General features: G+C 40.1%; 1 protein-coding gene across 1 annotated transcript in view; it reads left to right on the top strand.

Moving 5' to 3' along the window:
• Positions 1-21,459, top strand: part of VWA3B (von Willebrand factor A domain containing 3B) — a 254,156-nt gene that overhangs the window by 46,349 nt on the left and 186,348 nt on the right. The window contains exons 7-13 of the mRNA XM_089693477.1: positions 452-562; positions 2,061-2,254; positions 3,293-3,447; positions 10,629-10,767; positions 11,886-12,017; positions 18,127-18,225; positions 19,202-19,384. Of these exons, the coding sequence (XP_089549603.1) occupies positions 452-562; positions 2,061-2,254; positions 3,293-3,447; positions 10,629-10,767; positions 11,886-12,017; positions 18,127-18,225; positions 19,202-19,384 (1,013 nt within the window). The remainder of the gene's footprint in view (positions 1-451; positions 563-2,060; positions 2,255-3,292; positions 3,448-10,628; positions 10,768-11,885; positions 12,018-18,126; positions 18,226-19,201; positions 19,385-21,459) is intronic.

Genomic DNA, 21,459 nt, shown 5'->3' with positions numbered 1-21,459 from the left:
GACAGTAGCAGCAGCCATTGGCTCTTGCTACTGTCAATCACAGCCAGTTAGCCAGTGAGGAGAGAGAAGTGGTGGAACTGAGCCATGCTCTATGTCTGAATGGACACAGAGAGCAGCAGCTCAGGAGTGAGCCTGTTTGGGTGCTCCCATAGCAAGCTGCTTGCTTTGGGGGCACTTGGAAGGAGGGAGGGGCCAGAAGCGCTGGCAGGGGACCCGAGAAGAGGAGGATCGAGGCTGCTCTGTGCAAAACCATTACACGAAGCAGGTAAGTATGACATGTTTGTTTGTTTGTTTTTTTTTAAAGTCAGCGTTTATTATCACTTTAACTTCTCAGAATATATTTTAGTCAGCAGTTAAACTATTGCTATATACAGCATATTAATATTTTGATATGTAGTAGTTTTTTGCTATGATCATATATTATTTTTATTATTACCTAATGTCTCTGTAGAGACTGATATCAAGAAAGATGAAGAGTTGATTTTGAAGGAGATGGAGGAAGCACAGGACACCCTAAAGCAATTGCAGGATATTTTACAAAAATTGTATTACACAGAAGATGGTAAGTATGACTTGTTCTTTGCAGTTAACTTGATGTGATGTTTGTAGTATAACAGCAGTGCTGATGTGGTGCTGACAAGTACATCTGTTAAGATTCAGATAGATCCCATTGGATCCCAAGTCGGAGCTGTACATGGCATCTTGGCTTTTGCCCAAGTTGAAATTAGGTCTGGCCCCTCCTGATGCTAACATAGGAACTCCAATAAGATCAAATAAGAGTTTACATTTTTGTTTGGAAATGCAATTTAATTCATATTTACAGCTAGCACTGCTTACCGCCCTATTCCATCTGTTTTGTCCTGCCACCTCCTATCTCATTTGCTTAGAAAGCCTAAAGCTGGCCATACACTGTTAGATTTTTGTACAAACATTCATACGAAAAAATGTAATCAGTACATTTGATAATGCAATCAAAGCCTTGACAAATTTTGTTCCAAAGTGCTATAAAATTCTGTTCACTTTTAACAGTTGTTTTTTGAATTTCCCAAAACCCATTCACTGCTGGAATTTCTTTTTGTAACTATTGTCAAAAGCGAACATCAATTTGACCCCATTAACTATTAGACATGGGAACATTCCAAAAATGAAAATTTTCAAACAAAATTCTACTGGCATGTGACCAGCTTTAGTGTAACATTAACAAGATCAGAGGTCATAGCCTTACAAAAAATGCCAGGACTGCAGGCAGTTGGAATAAAAAGGACAGTTTGTCATTGTAACCTAGACCTGACCCTAGAGCAACAGGGCAGACTTTCTCACTGTGTTGCTAGCAGTTTGTTTTGAGCCATACAGACTTAGAGCTGGTTCACTGTAGATGCTGTCCAGTGTGTTTTCTTTCTGCATCAAAAATGCACGCACAGTGTTTTCCATGTATTCCAATGGCCCTAGTTCACACCAGTGCAGTCAGTTCCAGTCAGTTTCCTGTGCAGAAAAAAAAAGTGGAACATTCTGCATTTTTTCTGCACAGAACCATACTGGAACATAGCAAACTGCATCAAATATGCACCGGAACTGCGTGTTGTCTCAACTGTAAGCAAAAAACATATCCAGAATGCATCCGAAGTGTATTTTTGCAGTGTGAACTAGCCCTTAAAACAACCTGTAGAGATCCCTCTCTCCAAAGGACCGTGTACACATTTTACAGATTCACACTTTGGGTTTGTTATTTCTTCTATCATTATTTCAAAATGGTAGATTTGCCATAGTAAGCATAATACAAAAAAGGAAGCATCTAGAGACTTATAGTTATTTCAGGAATAATTTTATTTCACCTTTTCAGCATACTTTTTATGCCTTTAAAATTTAATTTGTTGAAAGATTGACAAATATAACATGGTTAATATGCAACTGAAAGAAGAACTTCATATAATTTAATTTGTAATCTAATGTTGGTTTTCCAGCAACAATGATGTAGTATAGTGTTGTAATATTGTATGTTTTTTTGTTTTGATGCATTGAAACCCTTCTTCAGACTTTATAATTTCTCTGTGTTTATATAGATTCTAACAACTATCCTGTATCAGAAGAGACTGCTGAAGACAGTGTAAGCTCAGAAGAATGGCTGACAAAGTTTGGCTTGAAGCCACATAAGCTCCTCTTTCATGATGCCCTAGCAGATTGTGCCTTTCGCCATAGTGATGGTGTTGTGGATATTAAGACCAAACCAGAGGATGAGTCAGTGCAAACAGATGCAGTGAGTGTTGATATTTTACCTTTAATTTATTCCTGCAGGTTGTATCAACACCTGAACCTTATATCTATTGGGGACTCCATATTGTTATCTATGTACCTTGGTTCCCAGGTTCACTCACCTAATTTTGTCCTTACAAAAGGCTCTTTCTAAAGATGGGTACACACTGAGTTTTTTTTTATTCAGTGGGTTTAATGAAAACAAAGCTACAGATTCCTGGATCCACACAGGAGAGGTGGATGCAGGAATCTCTACTGCTGTGATATTGTATCCTGACAGCGGGACTCCTCCCCTGTCAGAACACAAAGATCAGCGCTGCTGCCAATGGCTGCAGCAGCTGATCGAATGCAGGTTTTCCAGCAGGAACCTTCAAAATAAGCTAATCTAACAGTTGGTTTCTGTCGAGCAGAGAGGGCTTCATACAGATTAAAATTTGGATCTGTGTGCACCCAGCTTTACTATCCTTGTTGGATTTATATTTTATTTTATGTCATAAAGAAAGACGTCCTTGCTGCAGCAGGAATGTGCCTTCACAGTCTGGAGGGTTAGGACCAGTTATTACAGTACTGTAGCGAGAACCTCCAAAAATTGGTCCACCATCATCCATCATTAAGGGATACGTTTTCTGAGAGGAAAATGGAAGCTGTCATTGCTAACTTTTCCTTCTGGAAACACTAGAAATGTGGGGGCAGGGCATACCATTAGTCTCTGACATGATTCAGAAGAATAGCTTGGGATTCTGCAGGCTATTTGAAGTTACTGCATGCATTTACAGGCACTTATAGATGCCCACACTGTATAGCTGCTGCAGTTTTTCTATAGAGGCTCTCTAAAGCCAGGGAATCAGCATAACATTAAGGAAACTAACATTTTAAGAAGTAAATCAGCAATAGCATCCCCACTGTTCTTTTTGAAATTGGCGTTTTAACTAAAGGTAAGTTTCAGTACATAATACTGTAAAAAAAGTAAATATTAACAGACAATATGATTCAAGATGTAACATATGTCTGTGTAAGTAATCATGTATATCTGAATCTACAGGAAAACAATATGAAACTGATAAATGCCAAGTACTGTGACCAGTTTGCCCATATACTTTGGAAAGATGGTTCTGTCATGCATGTGCATATCAGTAAGGAGAAGTACAGATGGTATGAAGAAAAAATGAAAACTGCATTGGACAAGATGCAAAGAAGGTGACAAAAGAGAACTCTATCACTATAATTTTTTTTAGTGTGTGTAAGTATAGGCTGATATTAGGCCCATGTATACCCAGTCTTACATCTGTTCTTTTCTTAGGGAACAAAGTCTAATGCAGTCATTCTTAATCAGGGTATCTCCAGAAGTGGGGGTCCTTGAGTGATGGCTGACTGACCTATTTTATTATGTATACAGTTAGGTCCATATGTATTTGGACACAGGCACAATTTTAGCTTTTTTCATGTATTTACCAAAACATATTCAAGCTATGGTTATATAATGGATATGGGCTGAAAGTGCACAATAAGGGTATGTACATCCAAATTGGAGGAAGGGTTTAGGAATTAAAGCTCTTAAGAGTAGCCATCCCCAGCAGTTAGACAGGTCAAGGATTATTGTTCTTTTAAACTCTTTTAAAGGCAAATTTGTCTTTATTATAGTTTACAGCAATGTTAACACTATAAAACATGAGAAATAATAATAGCATGGACAAATAAGTGGATAGAAAAAAATCATAGGTGTGTCAATGGTCCATGCGGATGAATGAAAATAAGTCTAAACAACAACGAAATGGAAGTGTTTCAGTAACACCTATTACGGAAGTATAGAGAGAAACAAAAAAAGAACATAGGTTCATGGGGTGCATCCCCAGACTAAATATATGGAACAAAATGTGGAAATTCCGTGAGACCAAAAGTACTGTATAAACCCAAACAGAAAAAAAGAGAAAAGAGTCTACAGGGAAAAGAAAAAAGAAAAAGGGGGAAGTCAATTGTAAGGATAGTGAGGGAGAAAAAGAAGGAGGGTCGGGGGAGATACGGCAGAAAGCGGAGCCAAGGCGGCCCCACACCAGTATCCCGCCGGTGTGGCACCCGGTATGGGCCACGGTGCCGAACCGGTGAACACGCCAGAACGAGAATGCATTGGGGGAGCAAGGCTCAACTCCTCTAGGATATGGCAGGGGAACACATATCTCGGAGAGTCGAAGAGGAGGAGAAATTAAGCCAGACTGACCACAGTAACTTGTGTTTATCATAGGTGTCATTAGCAAATGCAAGCATCTCCTCCATATGCAAGGTATCATTAAGCACAGAAACCCATATCGGCAGAGGCAGGGAGTGGTCGTTTTCCAAAAGACGGGTATCAATTGTCGGGTCGCGGATAGAAAGAAACGTAACAGACTTTTCTTCTGCGCAGCCATTGAGCCCGGTAATATAGAGAGAAGAGCAATTTTCGGCGAAGGGACCAAGGACTCACCATAGATTTTTTCGTATACAGCAAATACCTGCCGCTAGAAGGGTTGTAATCCCACCAAATATGGAGCTGTGTACCAACAGCTTTAGTACAGCGCCAACATAGATTAGTTGTAAAAGGAAATATTTTGTGTAGGGAGAGGGGGTCCTGGTAGCATTGAGAAAGGAGTTTAAAGTTCTTTTCTTGGGAATATGAAGAGATGGACGATTTATGAGTGAAGTGGAATGACGTGGACATGTCCGCAGCCGATATGTCTTTACCTATGTCCCAAGCCCACGCCTTGGTGTAGGGAGGGAGTTCGGAGTTTGAAGAGCAGTGTGTAACACTTTATAGATGGGAGCTAGGACATGTCTCGTCGGTTCAGAGAGGGAGCACAACCGCTCAAACTCAGTGAGTGGATGGTGTGTGTAGGAGGAGGACTATAAATGTTTGCAAAATGAGGATAGATGTAAAGTGGTCAACCAATCCTTAGGCCCACCTTGAAGGAGTGGGAGACCCGATTGGGGGCAAATAAAGTTTTGGTCTACAGGCCAGGAGGCGTGCATAAAGGGACCAAGAATAGAAGAGCCCAGCCCCGGTTGAAGAGTGGAGTTATCAAATAGGGATTATAAGGGAGAGGGATCAGATGATAATAAAGCAATGATGCCCTGTTGATACCACAAGCACAGTACAGCCACAGTCAATGGGGACAGACCGGGGAAACGCTGAAGGTCCTGGCTATAACCCCATGGTAAAGCCCGAAGATCAACCTGAGCCAAGTCTTGTTCTATCATACAAGAGGCTTTACGGAAGGGTCTGGGAAACCAACCAAGTCTGGTAAACCCACTCCGCCTCTGAGTTTCGGATAAGTAAGTAACCTATATTTTAACCTTGAAAACCCCCAGTGCCAGATAAATCTAATGGAAAGGGAGACTAGAGAGAGGAAGAAACTCTTAGGGACAGCAATCGGCACTGTCTGAAAAACATAGAGTAACTTGGGTAAGGTTTCCATCTTGAGGGTGTTGATGCGACCGAACCAGGACAGAGTAGAAGCACCCCATGAAGCCAGATCTTTTTGGATACGTGAAAGCAAGGGTAAGTAATTAAGGGAATATAGAGCAGTAAGATTGTCAGAAATCATGATCCCCAGGTACGTAATAGCCTTTGGACGCCATTGAAAAGCGAAATTAGAGTGTAAGTCCACCAACACATGGGCAGGCAAAGATATATTTAAGGCCCCCATTTTAGAGATATTGAGTTTGAATTTACTAAATAAACCAAATCTGCGGAATTCGTGGAAAAGACTGGGGAGTGAAATAAGTGGCTGTTGGACGTAAACTAGAAGTTAATCTGCGTATAAAGATAATTGATGTGCGGAGGGAGTGCGGACGCCCAAGATTGAGTCATTAGCTCGTATGGCTCTCGCTAAATGTTCCATTACCAAAACAAAGAGAAGAGGCGAGAGGGGGCAACCCTGTCTAGTCCCATTCGATATGGTGAAGGGCAAAGAGACCGTACCAAACACTAGGACAGATAATCCAAGCGAGGAACCGCAAACCCAAACCTATCTGACGCCTTGCCTCCTTTCAAATGAAAGGAGGCAAGCCTTTAAACCATGTTGCTTGATATAAGAGATAAAACCAACCTGATCGTGGTGGATCAGGGTTCGTAGAAAAGGGAAGAGGCGGTTCGCCAAAAGTTTAGCAAAAAGTTTAACGTCCAGATTGAGTAAAGAAATTGGGCGATAGCTACCACAAAGAGTGGGGTCTTTACCCTGCTTAGGGATAATATTGGCGGACAGGAAAGCTGTTGAAAGCACGTTCAAATCGTCGATAACATTAAAAGCTTGAGCTAGAAGTGGGGCCAGTTGGGCAGCAAATGTTTTGTAAAGTCGTGGGGTAAACCCATCCGGACCCGGGCACTTACCCGTCTTCAGGGCCTTAACTGCCCCAAGAACTTCCATAGTCGAGAAAGGCTCCTCTAGGTCCAACACATCCTGAGCATCTAGAACAGGCAACGGCGTTTCTGTAATGTATTGTGACATAGCCGGAAGGGAAAAAAACAGAAGGAGCATCAAGAGTCACCGAGGACAGATTGTAAAGTTGACAATAATAACGCTCAAACGCGGAAGAAATTCCTTTATTATGATAGCGTTTAGTATTGTTAAACTTAATATGCTGGATCGGACGATGGAACGGACGGGGGTGGAGTACACACACCAGGTGCTGGCCACATTTATTAACTAGGGAGTAATAAGTGTTGCGTGCTCTGTCTCGTGCAACAAGGGAGGAAGAATCTAAAAGTTGGAGTAAGTCTCTACGAGCGTTAGATAGGTCCACTGAGAGCGCCTGGTCCAACGTGCGTTTGTGAGAATATTCCAGGTGCTCAATGAGTGAAAATAAGCGTCTCCGTTGTGCAAGCCGTTTTTAAACGAGACCCATGTTTAATAAGAACACATTTGAGAGTGTCTCATTGAGTAAGAGGGCCGGTAGTGTCCAATGTGTGATCAAGAATAAAATGTTGAATAGCCTGCACTACCTCCGCGACACACAAAGAATCTTTGAGCAGGGTGTCATTCAGACGCCATCAAAAGTGATGTAAGAACGATAGTCGGTCCTGAATCGTAAGATTAATTGGGCCGTGGTCCGACTATAAAAAATGACCAAGAGAAGAGGATGAAGTCGGACAATCCAGAAAAGACTGCGAAACAAAAAAATAGTGTATACGACTGTATGATGCATGAGCTGCAGAGTAAAAACTAGTCTCATTCTGAAGGGTGCTGGATATGCCAGACGTCCACTAAATGTAAGTAATGCAAACGCAACTTAATTTGAGATAAGACTGATGGGGAGAAGGAGGATTTTTCCGCGGAGGTGTCCAAGTCTGGAGAGAGAGCTACATTGAAGTCCCCTCCTACGATGAAACAGGGACTCCCAAAATCAGACAGCTTAGAGAGGACCGACGCAAGATATGGAACCTGATCTTGATTGGGAGCGTAAACGTTCGCTATTGTAAAAACACAATCTTGGAATTTCAATTTGAGGAAAAGGTAGCAACCAGTTGGATCAATTAGGGAGTCCAAGACCTCTGGGCTGAAGGTATAATGAAAGGCCACTGACACCCCCCTAGATCTGGCCTGTGGATTAGTACGATGATACCACTGAGTATAGTAATGATTATGGAGGACAGGGACACCATCAGAGCGAAAATGACTCTCCTGAAGAAGCATTATCTGCGATACGTGTTTACGGAAATTATAAAGCATCTGGCTCTGCTTCTCCAGAGTATTAAAGCCCCTACAATTAATAGAAGAAAATTAAATCGGAGTCATATTTGTCCGTGGTGGAGCAAATAGGGGAAAAGTGCGTCACCAACAGCGCTCCGCCAAGCCCCCCCCAACCCCCCAGAGAAGAAGACAAGTAAAAAAATTTAAAGAGGAAGAGTTGGAAGGGGGGAGAAAAAGAAGAAGAGTAAAGAAAGAACTAGGGGGAAAAGGATATAAAGCCGAGAGAGGAAGAACAGAAAAAGGAAGAAAGTAAGTGGAAGTAACTAGTAGACAGGTAAACTGTCCAAATAACATACAGTGTGGCACTGTTCAGTATACTGAAGACCTAGGTGGGGGTCGTCAGAGGCGCATGTATCTGACCATGACCCAGGCCTCCCACAGGCAAATAACAACCACGAAGGAGGGCAACCCTTTTGAGAATGACCCCCCTCTACAAAACGTGTTCAGTAAACCCTCATACAGGCATGCCAAAATAGGCCTCTTCCCCCAACAAATAAATATAACATGACAAGAGCAAGGCGTGAATGAATCCAACAAGGCGAAGGCCCAAAGCCCCTGAGCCTATAGTCAAAGGCGTACCCGCATGCCACAACAAACCTCGGTGGCGGCATCCAGGAAGTAGCCTCCACCCACAGTCCCAGGGTATAAAAGAAAACAGGCACAAATATAATTTACAAATGAGAATGACCAACAGAGTGCATGAAAAACTGTAGAAAAAATGAGAAGGGGAGAGAAACCCCCCAAGTTACGCGATTAGGAGATCAGCCCTCTGGAATCTTCTGAGAGGAGGATCTGGAACGTTTCTTCTTCTTTCGATCGGACCGCTGCCAAGATGAGGGAAAGGGAAGCCCTGGGGTTGGGAGCTGAAAGGGCCAGTCTGGGAGAGACACCTGAGGTAGTTCAACCACACCGAGAAATGTGGGCAGGTCCCCGAGAGTGCGAAATTGTGCGGATTTGCACAAGGCTGCGAGGCCTCTGTATGCCCTGAGTACCCTGCAATTTAATGGCCGAATCCCCTTGTGGAGAGAGGGAGCCCCGAGGGCTTACCTGGCCACCGTTTTGGAACTCAGAGTCCCTGGGGGGCGAGTAGGAGAGAGGTGCCGGCGCCATCTTGCAGTCCAGATTGCCCAAGGCCTTGGCCGAGGATCGGGTCAAAAGCATTGCATATTGCCGCCGGACTGGCCCCCCGTTATACTCCGGGGGGGTCCAGTGTTGATGCTTGCCCATATGGAGGGCAGAAGATAGCCTGTGAGGGAGAAGAAGCCTTAATGGAAGGTCTGGGTCGGGAGCAAAGCAGATGTGCTGCCTATCGCTCCATTCACCTGGCCACGCCCCCTTTTAAGCTCTTTTAATGCTTGTGAAAGAATATGTAAACGCTCACCTTGCAAACCAACCCATTCAGTTTAAAATAGAAATGAAAAGCAAAACATTTATGTATACACATAAAACATACATAAATAGTGTTGCGCTAACTCATATAGACATAATAGTCCATAAACAGATTCAAACGTGATAGTTCAATCAAAACATGAAATATTAATATACATATAAAGTGCTTGAATGGTGAAAATCAAATAAGGTGCTTGAATGGCGAAGATTCACTACGATGTGCTCATTGCCGGCTTTTTACAGAGCGGGAGTTTTGAATTGTAAATCGCTATTTTACTGCTTCTATCATGTGAGGGACACTCTGGAATTATTTATGTGGAATGCAAACAGTATTACACTACGGGAGATGTCCTCTGTTCTTTCTATATGTGGAGTTAAGCTGAGAAGTGTCCTTTTTATCTGTCATTGAAGGGGTGCCTGTCATCAGCTCTATGCTGCCATCTAGAGCATCGTTTTGGAATTACCATGCTTGGTTGACCTGTATTAATTTATGGGTCCACAGAAGGAGGTGATATATGGGTCCATCCATATATATTTTTAGGTGGAGGAACATTGAGTTAAGGTGGAGCACTGTGTTTTTCAAATAGACTTTATTTATTTGGAGCACATCGTAGTGAATCTTCACCATTCAAGCACCTTACAAGGAAAAATCTTACAAGGAGAGCAAGAACAACCATGTAATGGCTGGGGCAGGTACATAGTCCTTTTCCTGAGGTATTAAAAACAGTATATAGCTGGGGCGGACTGACCATTTGGAAACTCGGGCACTGCCCGAGGGCCCGGGGTCTGTAGAGAAGTGTCCCCTGGTACCTTTTTCATAGGCCTTTTTGAGTTTGAGCAAGGACACAGGGGCTCCATGATCCCCTATTGCCCGGGGGCCCCATGAGTTGTCAGTTTGCCCCTGGTAGATAGCTTAACATTTCAGCATCTATCAAAAACAATTAGCATCCCTGTATGTAGTGACCCTTTGAATCCAGATACATTTCCCATCTGAGACATAGTTTATATGTTCTGTCATGTTTGCTTGGGATTCCTCTGGGTGCTGCAATTCTACTTGGAATGCAAAGCCACACTGGTATATGAAATAGTTTCCATCAAGACTGTGCCGTGTGTGTGTTTGTGTGTGTGAGATGAATCACGAAAGGGGGCATTAAACTGTAAGCTCATTTGGCATGAGCGGCTGATATAAATATAGTTATAGAATGTACTCTGCAAATGCACTTAGCTTCATTACGAAAGGTTTTTATAAATTTTTTTCATTATTAATAGGGTAAAATGGCTTCAGAAGGGGAGTAGAGAGCTGTTTGGTACTATACTTGAAGAGCAAGTCTATATTCTTATTGACACTTCCCATTCCATGAAGGACAAACTGTTTTTGGTGAAGGAAAAAATATTTCAGCTTATGCAGGTAAAGCACAGTTCCTCTCAATATCACAGACAAGCACACGGGGCATTTTTTTTATAAATGTACACACTGCTAGGCTCATTCATGTGTCTAGAGTTACCTGTATTCAAGGAATGAATAGAAACTAATATTCACATAAAACCCATCTATATCCACCTTACATGGATCAGCCCAAAACAAAGCATACTATGATAGTATGAAAAGTCAGTAATTTGGCCTGACCTCTCCATACTTGTAGCTAAACTCAACTAGGATGTAGACTCTTCTGATACGGTTGATTTATCTCTAACTAAAGTTCAAAATGATGTTACAGGAGTAGATTCCATAATAAAATAATGCCCAAAATGTGATTTTGTGCATAATAAAAGAGCATTTGGTATGTCATATCTTTTTTTTTCCAAACAGCAGCCTTTACTTGCCTTGTATAGTTTGTGCATTAAACCGGGAAAATTAATTTAGTAATGGACAGGCAGTGGGGATTGATGGCCTAGGGCTTTTGCTTTGAATTGCTGCCAAGGTATTAAAGAGGAATTCCAAATATGGATATTTTGTAAATACTTAGCCGATGCCCCTGGAAGCTAGATAACACTGAAGTAGACACTCGTACTCCAGTGATCTCCACTGTCTGCTGTATTCTTGAGCACAGGAGGATAGCCACTTGCATGGGCACCATTCAGGGAATGCTTTGCATTGTTTTGAATGAATGCAAAGTGTTCTCTGATTAGATGAGGTTGAGACAATGGCATCACCACCCCGCAACTCTGCTTCATTCAATCAGACAATAGTTTGCATTCATTCAGAAGATGCAAAGCATTCTGTGAACGGCACCTGTGCCCAGTGCCCAACCACCTTTGTGTATAATGCAGCAAGCCAGCCACTCAGCAAGGGACCCCAAAGCAAGTGGAGATCACTGGAGTAGCGGTGTTTTCTTCAGTGATTTCCAGCTTCTAAAGACATCACCCAGGTATGGCCCAAGCTGGAGCAATGTAACTGTGTATAAATATCCAGACATGGAATTCATCTTTAAATGTAAACCCTTTATTTCACATCCTCCACCTACTCTTTAGCTGAAAATGCTTCCATTTTGTGCAGTTATATTCTTAGTAAATTGTTCTTAACAGGAGCAACTTAAACACAAAAAGATGTTCAACTTTGTAAAGTTTGATTCCAAAGTGGAGGCTTGGAGATCAAAGCTAGCAGAAGTTAATGAAGAAAATCTTAAGGAAGCATCTTACTGGATTAAGGAATTGCAGGTAATATAGATAATTTAGAAATAGTCTGAGTTGTATATTCAGATCTTGTAATACTTGTAGCACAATGACCCCTGTGTCAGGAAAAGAGACACAGGGAAGCAGATGAACCCTATTTAGTTTCATATGATGATTAAAAATTTAATGACATTGAAATTAATTTTTTCTAGTTTTCTTTAGTGTAGAAATGTTAAAACCCCATCAGGTTTTTATTGCTGTTTTTGTCTGTTCTGGGGAGAGTTATCCTCTCTCCCCCTCACCCTCTCCCCTTCCTGTTGTGGTGACCATTGTCAGTGGATAGCACTATGGATAGTGGTGAAAATTTTCTTCATTATTAGGAAAATCCAAAATTATACAGTTCTGACAAGAATGAAAACATGATGAAAATCTTTTACAGGGACAACCTGTTCCTGGCACAACTGTTTAAGAGGGATTTCCCCTTACTTTGGAGAGATTTCACCTTGCTTCCTATTGTGAACTGGGAGTTAAAGGAAGTCTTTCTAACAGGAGCCAGACAACAGAAATAAACAAAACTTATGGTAACGATTCCCTGCTCTACTGAACACTAAAAAAATAGGTGTTTATTTGAGATATGTTAAAGCTGGGTTTTAAAGAGCTTATTTTTGCCTTCCCTGTTTTATCCTACTTATGCCTTATTAGCATGCTAAAGGAATATTTAAATAAAACCTTACTGTTTTCATTAAATACTTTTTCTTGTCCCCAAAGGGACACAGAAATTCTTACATGGATTATACTGTCGCCTAGAGGAAAAATGGACCCTGGCACCCAAAAAAAATATTGGCCAACACAGGATAACCCTACACACAACCATCATGACTTAGTTTTTTGCTAATGTCCTTAGGGGATTGGATGTTTTCTGTTTGTTTGAAAGATGATTTTGTTCTATCAAAAGATGCTGGTAGATTTATGCCGAATTCATTGGATCCTTGAAATCTCTCCATTCAGTCTGTGAGCACTGGTAGACTAATACCAGATATGTTAAATTCTGGAAGTCTATCCAGTCAGCCAACTGACTACTATGGTTTCATTTGTTTGGTACTGAGGACATTTGCTGCAGAAACAACTGTAGCAGAATGTCCATTTGGTAGGGAGTTAAAAATGATCCTTTTGTTTCTAACCTTGCTTATACTTGTTTTGCTTGGTGTCTAGCTAAGGTTACTTTGCGGTATAAGTCTTAGACCTCTGTAATGCATTAATGTGCTTTTACTGAATGAAAATGCTGTACATAGAAACTATTACAATTATAGGAAAAACAGTACAAGACTGACAGATATACAGTACATACAACAAGCAAATTGCTAAGAAAAATTACTTAACTCAGGTTACAGCAGGTTGACAATCTCTGTAGGCAACAAGGAGCCAGGCTTATGGGGGCCATAGACGGGTCGAAAATCGGCCGATTTTTGCACCGTTAGTGGGTTAATTGGTCAGACGTTTTTCAGACTTTTTGCACATTTTTTTTATCGGGCATGTTGGAAAATTCGCAGCCGGTTTGATAATCGGCCAATTTTCCCGGCAATGATGATCGTTTTACTGATAAAAAATCTGCGCATGAGCCATTACCTGCAAGAAGCAGAAAAAGAAGAAGAAAAAGAGAGAGAAAAAGAAAAAGAGAGAAAAAGAAAAAATTCCAATCCGCTATTATATTTTATATGAAAAGTCTTGCGGTTGCAACAATGTATCTATTTGTATCTGAATAAAAACATCTGTATCCAAAATGGATACAAATGGATACATTGTTGCAACCGCAAGACTTTTCATATAAAATATAATAGTGGACTGGAATTCTTTCTTCTTCCTTCTTCCTCCTTCCTCCTCCCTCCTCCTTTCTCCTCCCTCCTCCTTCCACCTTCTTCCTTCCTCCTTCTTCCTTCTTCCTCCTCCTCTCCTGTCTCTGCAAGGGACAAAAGTAATTATGGGGTTAAATGCTGGCTATAGACGGGACGAAAATTAGATGATTTTTTTTACCATTGGAGGTAACGTCGGGCGATTGAACGACCGATTTTTCATTTTTTTTTTAAACGTCCAGTTTTCGACCCATCTATGGCCTGCATTACTCTACAGCAGTTGTGGGAGATCAGGCGAAAAAGTCTTCTTCTCTCAGAGATCTTCCTTTATGTTAAGTTATCTTAGAGTCCTCTTTTTCAGTCTTTGTTGTTGGCTTTTTATTTAGAAAATACAATAGTAGTATCTAAGTTACCATTGTTTTTGAAGACAGCTTGTGTAAACAGTTTTGATTAGTATTTGTTTAAGAAACTGTTCACTCAAACACTCAAAGTAATGTGATTCCTGTTTCAAAGGCAAACAGATTCTTTCATGTAAGTCTGAGAAAAAAAAAATCATAAAACAGATCTATATTTATATCAAACGCGACACATTCTGCCCTTGATTTTCTCTCAGACTCCACACAGAAAATCACTTTCTTACTAAAAAACTCATACTAAACATTCATTCACCTTGAATGCAACTCTCTCCCATATTTCTGCCACTGAGAAGGTGTTTCAGTCTTTAGCAAAACGATCATTAGAAAGTCCGTTAGAAACAAGTCCAGGCTTGTAACACATCAAAGACCTTGCTCTCCACTACTCTTGCAGTCTTCCAATATTCTTTCCATTATGAAGATATTTTCAGTCTTCCTATAGATAAAATCGGAGACAGCCTGTGGAGTGGGAAACAAAGTGGATTATCTATGCCTTCCAACAATACATGCACAATTGACCGTGGCCCTTCAGCTACAATCTCTCCTCTAACTGAGTTCTTGCCTAGATTTTTGACCAACTTTTTGCTACCTGCCTGTATCCACTTCTGATCTTCCCAAAGAACATAGATAGGGAGGAGAGGAAATATACCAATACTTCCCAGAGGATTGTTGCTGTTTATTTTGGAAGGTTTGATGTTATAGAGCCTTACTTTCCACTCTTGCTGAGAAGTGTCCACTAACCATTCAGAGTTCCAGCCACTGTCCTGAAGCTCATCTGTCAATACAAATATAACTTCAACCCTCCCTGCCAGAATACCTCTCATTCCTAGATAGGTTTCAGCTTCAAATAAGTCACTCTTGGTTTCTGTTTCATGGGAAGCAGTAACTCAATACCTGTTAAGCCCTGTTCTTTCAGGAACCTTATGTAAATACTGAGCTCTGCACTCCAGCTGTGGTATCTGCCCCAGTTACCACCATCCTCTCATGGAATGTCAGTCTTTTAATACCTTAATTCCTGCCTCTGCCTTCTCCCTCCCCTCTTTGTGATACAGTATAAAGAGCATGAAGAAAGTACCAACCCATTGCTGACACTGTCCTCTTTTCTGCTTTACTTAAAGCGGAGCTCCACCCAAAAGGGGAAGTTCTGCTTTAAGGACTGGTCCCCTGCTCCCCGTTAAGGATTGGCACCTTTGGGGAGTGGGAGGGGTAGCGGGTACCTGAAATTGACAGGTACTCGCTCCCACTAATGCTGCGATCACCTAGGCATTTGGAAGCAGAAGTTGTCCACCTCCTTCCCTCCCCGTAGTCTTCTGGGACACGTGACAGGCCCTTTCATGTATGTTTGAGGAAAAAAATCATAAAACAGACCTATATTTATTTTAAATGCAACACAACACTTCATGTGCTTTGAAAGTTGACCACATAGGGGATGCCTCCTCTTTATTACTGCTTGGGCTTACTAGGGTCATTTTTCTATTTATTCAGCCTCCTTCTTCTTCCTAGCTATTGATCACATGGTTTTATTTAGCAGGGAGCTCATGCGCACATGAGCTTGAGGGTTCACCTGTGAATGTGTGGAATTGTACATGCTGCACGCTATTCATTACAGAATCAAGAGCCAGTCTCTGTGACAATTATAGGTTTACCTAACTTAAAATAGTATGTTTTATAGCTTTTGTTTGTCAGACACATTATGATTGAACATCCACCACATGTTACAGCACAGTGTTTCTGGACTTAAAGAACAGACAATTCATGACAATGCAGACTACAGTGAGTATGAAAGATCACAGTTAGATCATCCGGTTTTAAAGCCTCCTCTGGGCAACTACAAAGCTTGTTCTGAAGCAGCATCATCTACCCTGACACAGATGACTACTCTGGTTTCTCAACTCAGTGCTTTCCTTTTTTGCTGCTTTCTTCTGCCTGAACTAAACATGTGTGTTTGGTTTGGTTTCGATCCATTTTTGCAGGACAAAAATTTCATTTTCAGAGATTTGGATGTATAGGAATCTCCAAATGAACTAATGAATGTCAAGGCTTCCGAAAAAAATGTTATAAAGAAATTAACAAGTACATTAGTATTATTCAGATGGCAATATATGATGCAATAGTAGTTTGAGCCCATTAGAAAATAAATTCAATTTTCAAATTCATTTGATAATTCAGATTTGCATAACAAATGGATTTGAATTTTGTTCCATTCATTAATTCGGATTGTACTTGTCCAGTATATAAACCTTAGTATTCATTTCATAACGGCATAACTAGATATGCAGGCCCCACAGTTTTTGTGTATTATATAATCCTCCGAAAAAATCAATTATTGTGATTGTAAAGTCTATTTTTTATTTAAAATAATAAACAGGTTTATACTTATGCACCGTGCCACCCCTTACTTCCTCTTCTGGAGTCTCCCACCGGCTGTCTTGGCTCTTCTTCTTCTGTGTCTGTCCCCATAGCAAGCCACTTGCTATGGGGACAGACATTCAGGCTTGCTCCCGAGCTGGGCTGTGTGTTTCTACAGACACATACAGTGCGACTCGTCCCCGCAGCCCGCTCTCTGCTAAATGGAATTCATTTGACAGCAGCGGGAGTCAATGGCTCCCTCTGTTCTCAGAAAAGCCTGTAAGACCAGGAAGAATGGGAGAGAAGACCTGCAACCGGGCAGTGCTGGATTGATACAGGAGTCAGGTAAGTGTTAGGGAGGGGGAGGAACAAACAGTGGATGGTTTTATGCCTTGCAATGCAGAGAATGCATTGAGATTAAAAACAAAACCTTTAGAATGACTTTAATATTGAAATACAAAGGAACCGTGTTTAATGTTTTAGAGAATCAGCAAAACAGGTGTTCTTTGGCAGGCTGCACACAGAGATCCATTTAACCCCACGTAGGAAGCAGACTGGTCAGGCTGGCATTATCATTCTGAAGATATGACAGACAAAACACTTTGCTCATTCATTGATATTTGGAGGTCGCCAGTTACCTGACCTTGTATACTACAAGCAGAATAAAAAAAAGCTATGACTAATAAACCATGCTCCATTATATCTTAGTATTCTCTCTGAGACTTTCATAGTCAGAAGTTACAGCTGATTATCAGAATTTTGATTGTATTTTACAAACAGTACTAACATATAAACACGTTTTCTTATTGGTATAAAAGCCAAGGTTTAACAGAACAAAAGACATGGTTAGGACTGTTTCAGGAAAAATGTTCCATAAGCTAATGGCAGATGACTTCTTGTACAGTGCTGCTTTTTACATTCTGTTTGCTGTTTGATAAATGACACTTGCTAAGAAAAAAAATGGTGTCTTGTATCTCAGTATCGCTGTGTAAAGTGCCCTGAAGACAAGCAAACCTGGACCTGTTTTTTAAATGATTGAAGTAAACCTGTCCTTACTTTGAATATCCAATCAATTGCGGGGGAATCCGAAACACAGCAGAGCTTGTTCTTTACAGTTGGCTGTTTGGAGTCAACAGAGATGTACTTCATATCACTTCATACTTTGGTAAATCAAGCCCTAATGCCATAATTTGCCACGTATAGTCAGCCATGTTACAAATCCTAGGAATATTCATATTAAACTACAACTCAACAACTTCAAGATTCTTTTTTTTAATTTTCCAATATAAGCTGGACATCAGCCTTTCAAGGTTTGTAAGACAGATGGTAAATCCATAAATGTTAAGGATGTTTTTAAACTTCTGGAATCACTTTTCAGCTAATGCGACCCCCAACAGAGATCCACATAGGGATTCAGAGCAATAGACTCTGCATAGTAAGTAAAAGTGCTAGACAGAACTATTGCCAAAGTAGAAACTCTTTGTGTATTTTATGTTGAGAAAGTAATGTATATTTTAATTTTACTTTTGTTTGTCTTAAAAGGTTGGCAGCTCGACAAATACCCTGAAGGCTCTCCAGGTAGCTCTGTCTGATAGTAATACTCAGGCAATTTATTTACTTACAGATGGACGTCCCGATCAGGTAATAGGAGAAGAAAGAGAAATATAATATAATAACCATTCAAAAGCTTGAACATCTAAGTCTTAAGGTGTTACTAAACCCACAACAGTAAAATCAGTCTGTATATGCAGTAAAGCATGCTTGTTATACTCACTGTGGAACTTAAGGGGTTAATACTCTAAATTGTGTAAAAAGGATGTTGGATCCTGACTTCTCTGGTCCTACCCTTCTTCCATGTTCCCCATATCATCTCCTGATAGAACACAGCCTCAGGGACACTCTGCATATGCTCAGTTTGGTGTGCACTGCTTGAGAGTTTTTTCTTTTTCTTGGAAGAGTGCATGTGATCAGCACAGGGCCAATCAGCACTGTCTAGACAGAGGGTCATGGGTTATGCAATCTGATAGGACAATTAGGGGAGAATGAAATCTCCTCTTACAAGCTTTAACTAGTGCTCTGCTGGACACTGATAGCAGTCACAAGACTGCTCTAGCTGCTGATGAGAAAAGATATTTAGCAGTTTATATTTACTAAAATAACTGCATTTGTATGGTCTGTGTACTTTGGGAGACCATATATATAGTTAATGCAGGGTCCTGGGTTTACTGAGAGCTTAAAGCAACACTGACAAAGACTAATCATTTTGTTTTGTGTCTTGAATGATAAGGGAAGGTTATAAGTACATCAAATATGCCTGTGCAGATTTAAATGAATTAATATGAAGTTTCTAAAATAGTTCCTGCCACTTGCTGCTACCACCCTTGTGTAAATGGGATCTTTGAGCCATTCATCAAACATTTAGTTAATACATTTGAAGTACAAAAATTGAAGATATAAAGTAGGCTGTGGAAAGATGTAATCATGTCGTTAGTTTTGTGCAATTTGAATAAAAAGGTTTACTGTTTCCATATTTTAACTAAACAATGGTCAATGAAGAGTTCTGAAACAACAGATATCTTTATTATCTACTTATTTATTATCTATTTTACATTTGTAGCCCACAGAAACAATTCTTGAACACATCAACCTGTTCAGACTCATTCCTATCCATACAATCTCATTTAACTGTGATGATACAGAGGCTAATAGCTTCTTGCATGATCTCTCCAGCAAGACCAGTGGCCGTTTCCATGCTTACACAAGTCAATTAAAAGATCCTGATGCTCCACAACCTTTTGTGGTAGGTTCCTGCATATATATTGCTGATAGGTAACTGCAGCAATGTCATTTTTAAATTCCTGCTTCAGACAGGGCATTAAGAGTGAATTAAAATGTTCAGAATGCAGAAATTGTTTTTTAAATGTATACATCAACCAGTACTAAATGATTGTTAAGGAAACATGACCAAATAATGTTAGAGAGACTTGAGTTTGTATGATCAAGTCTGATTATTAGCTCTGATAATGGCTGTATGTGATTGTGTATATGGTGGTTGTAACTACTTTTGATTTCCTAGCGCCTGATTCACACCAATGCGTTTTTTCGGTACTTTTTGCAGAAACACATTACAGTCCATTTAACATGATTTCCTATAGGACATATTTTCAGCTTTCATCCTTGCTGAACTCTGCACCAAGTTTGTTTTGTGTTTCTGCACAATATTTATTGAATTTTTACCTTTTATTCATTTTCCATATTTTTCAATTTATTAATTGGATTATTTATTTAATCATTGAAGGACACAAATTTGAATAATTTTGCACAGACTTTTATTATTTATTTATTTTATTTTTTTTTTCTATTTTTTTTTCTTTTATATCACCAATTTTGATATATATTTTCCTAATTCATTTATTCACTATTAACACATGTTTGGGTATTGATTGGCATTACAATCATGTATGGTTACACATAAGAGATCATGCAGCTATTAGAGATTTAATGCAAATACAGTTTTTATACTATATACAGGTAATAGGTCTTGATAGAGCGCGGCATCTATATTTTCTACATATTTTCAGCTGCTGCGTTTCTGCAAAGGGTCAAGGACTTTTTTATATCCGTTTTTGATTCAATAGACTTCAATGGAGAAACTGCAGAAAAGCATGTAGTGTGTTTTTTACATGTTTTTGGCACATTTTGCGTTATTTAATCTGCCCAACAACAAATTACCCAAAAAAAAGCATAAAAAATGCAAAGCACATAAAGAAAAGTGTCAAAAACGCATGTGCAAAAACACAAAACGCACCGCAAAAAGCTTTGCTGAAACAGATCAAAAGCAAACTGCATAGGTGTGAACCAAGCCATAGATGACAGGTTTCAGGCATGAAAATCTCTCAATTCCCCCATCAACAAAGTGAATATTGATGGGGGGAATCTCTCCTGCAGCGCTATTGTGTTCTTCCAGGGTGGAGCCTTAGCTTCCGGTAGAACATGATTACTGCTGGCGGATATAACCGAAAACCCCCCATAAAAGGCTGGTTGTACTGAAGTCGATCAATGGATCGACTTCAGTAAAGCCAGCCTGCCCATAGATGGATCGAATCTTAGCCAGTCCTTACTGAACCAGCCAGAATTTGATACATCTTTGGTGAACTTAAGTGGTCACATATTGATTACGTGTGATTATTTGTGATCCCCATCCAATTACTGCTGTTGGTGACTTATACAAAATGTCTATTTCAGCTCCCTGGGAACTAGTCTAGAAGTCAGATAGTCTAATTTGTAAAGATTTGGTCCATTTAGCTAGAGTGACATGAACACCCACAGACTGAAAAAAGTCAGATGCCAGAAAATGATTAATTATCCCAGAATATCACTGTAGACCAGAGATTTCACCGTTGTTAACATGAACAAAAATTATAATGAACCCTAGCAGTTTATCAGACTTATTTCATAAAGCTATGGAAAGAGCAATATGTACTTATTGAGAAAGCAGAATGCATTGTACAAAGTGCAGCCGTCCATACATCCAAATGGATTTTCATTATACTGAAATCAGAGTTAATTGGTTGCCATGGTTGCTCATTGCACTTTTCCTTGCTGAATAAGCAGAAATAAGGGGTGTTCATTTAACTAATTTATATTTGGGATTAGCAGTTTGTGGGGAATGGAACGGAACAGAAGTTTAAAGCTGTCTCTGCATATGAGGGTCTAATGACTTGTAGCCAAATGATCCGAAATGCACTGTCCAAATATAATTCCATGGAAAGTAGAATTAAAGAGAAAGCTGGATAAAAAACTTCATCTCTACTGACTGCTGTAAAAGGGAAATTATAGTGTACTCTAAATTAGCACATATTTTAGTTATTATTG

The sequence above is a fragment of the Staurois parvus genome, unplaced genomic scaffold (genome assembly GCF_062004578.1).
Source record: "Staurois parvus isolate SC_StPar_1 unplaced genomic scaffold, SC_StPar_1.0 ptg000634l, whole genome shotgun sequence".
NCBI lineage: Eukaryota > Metazoa > Chordata > Amphibia > Anura > Ranidae > Staurois > Staurois parvus.
This window is presented reverse-complemented; position numbering and strand designations above follow the sequence as displayed.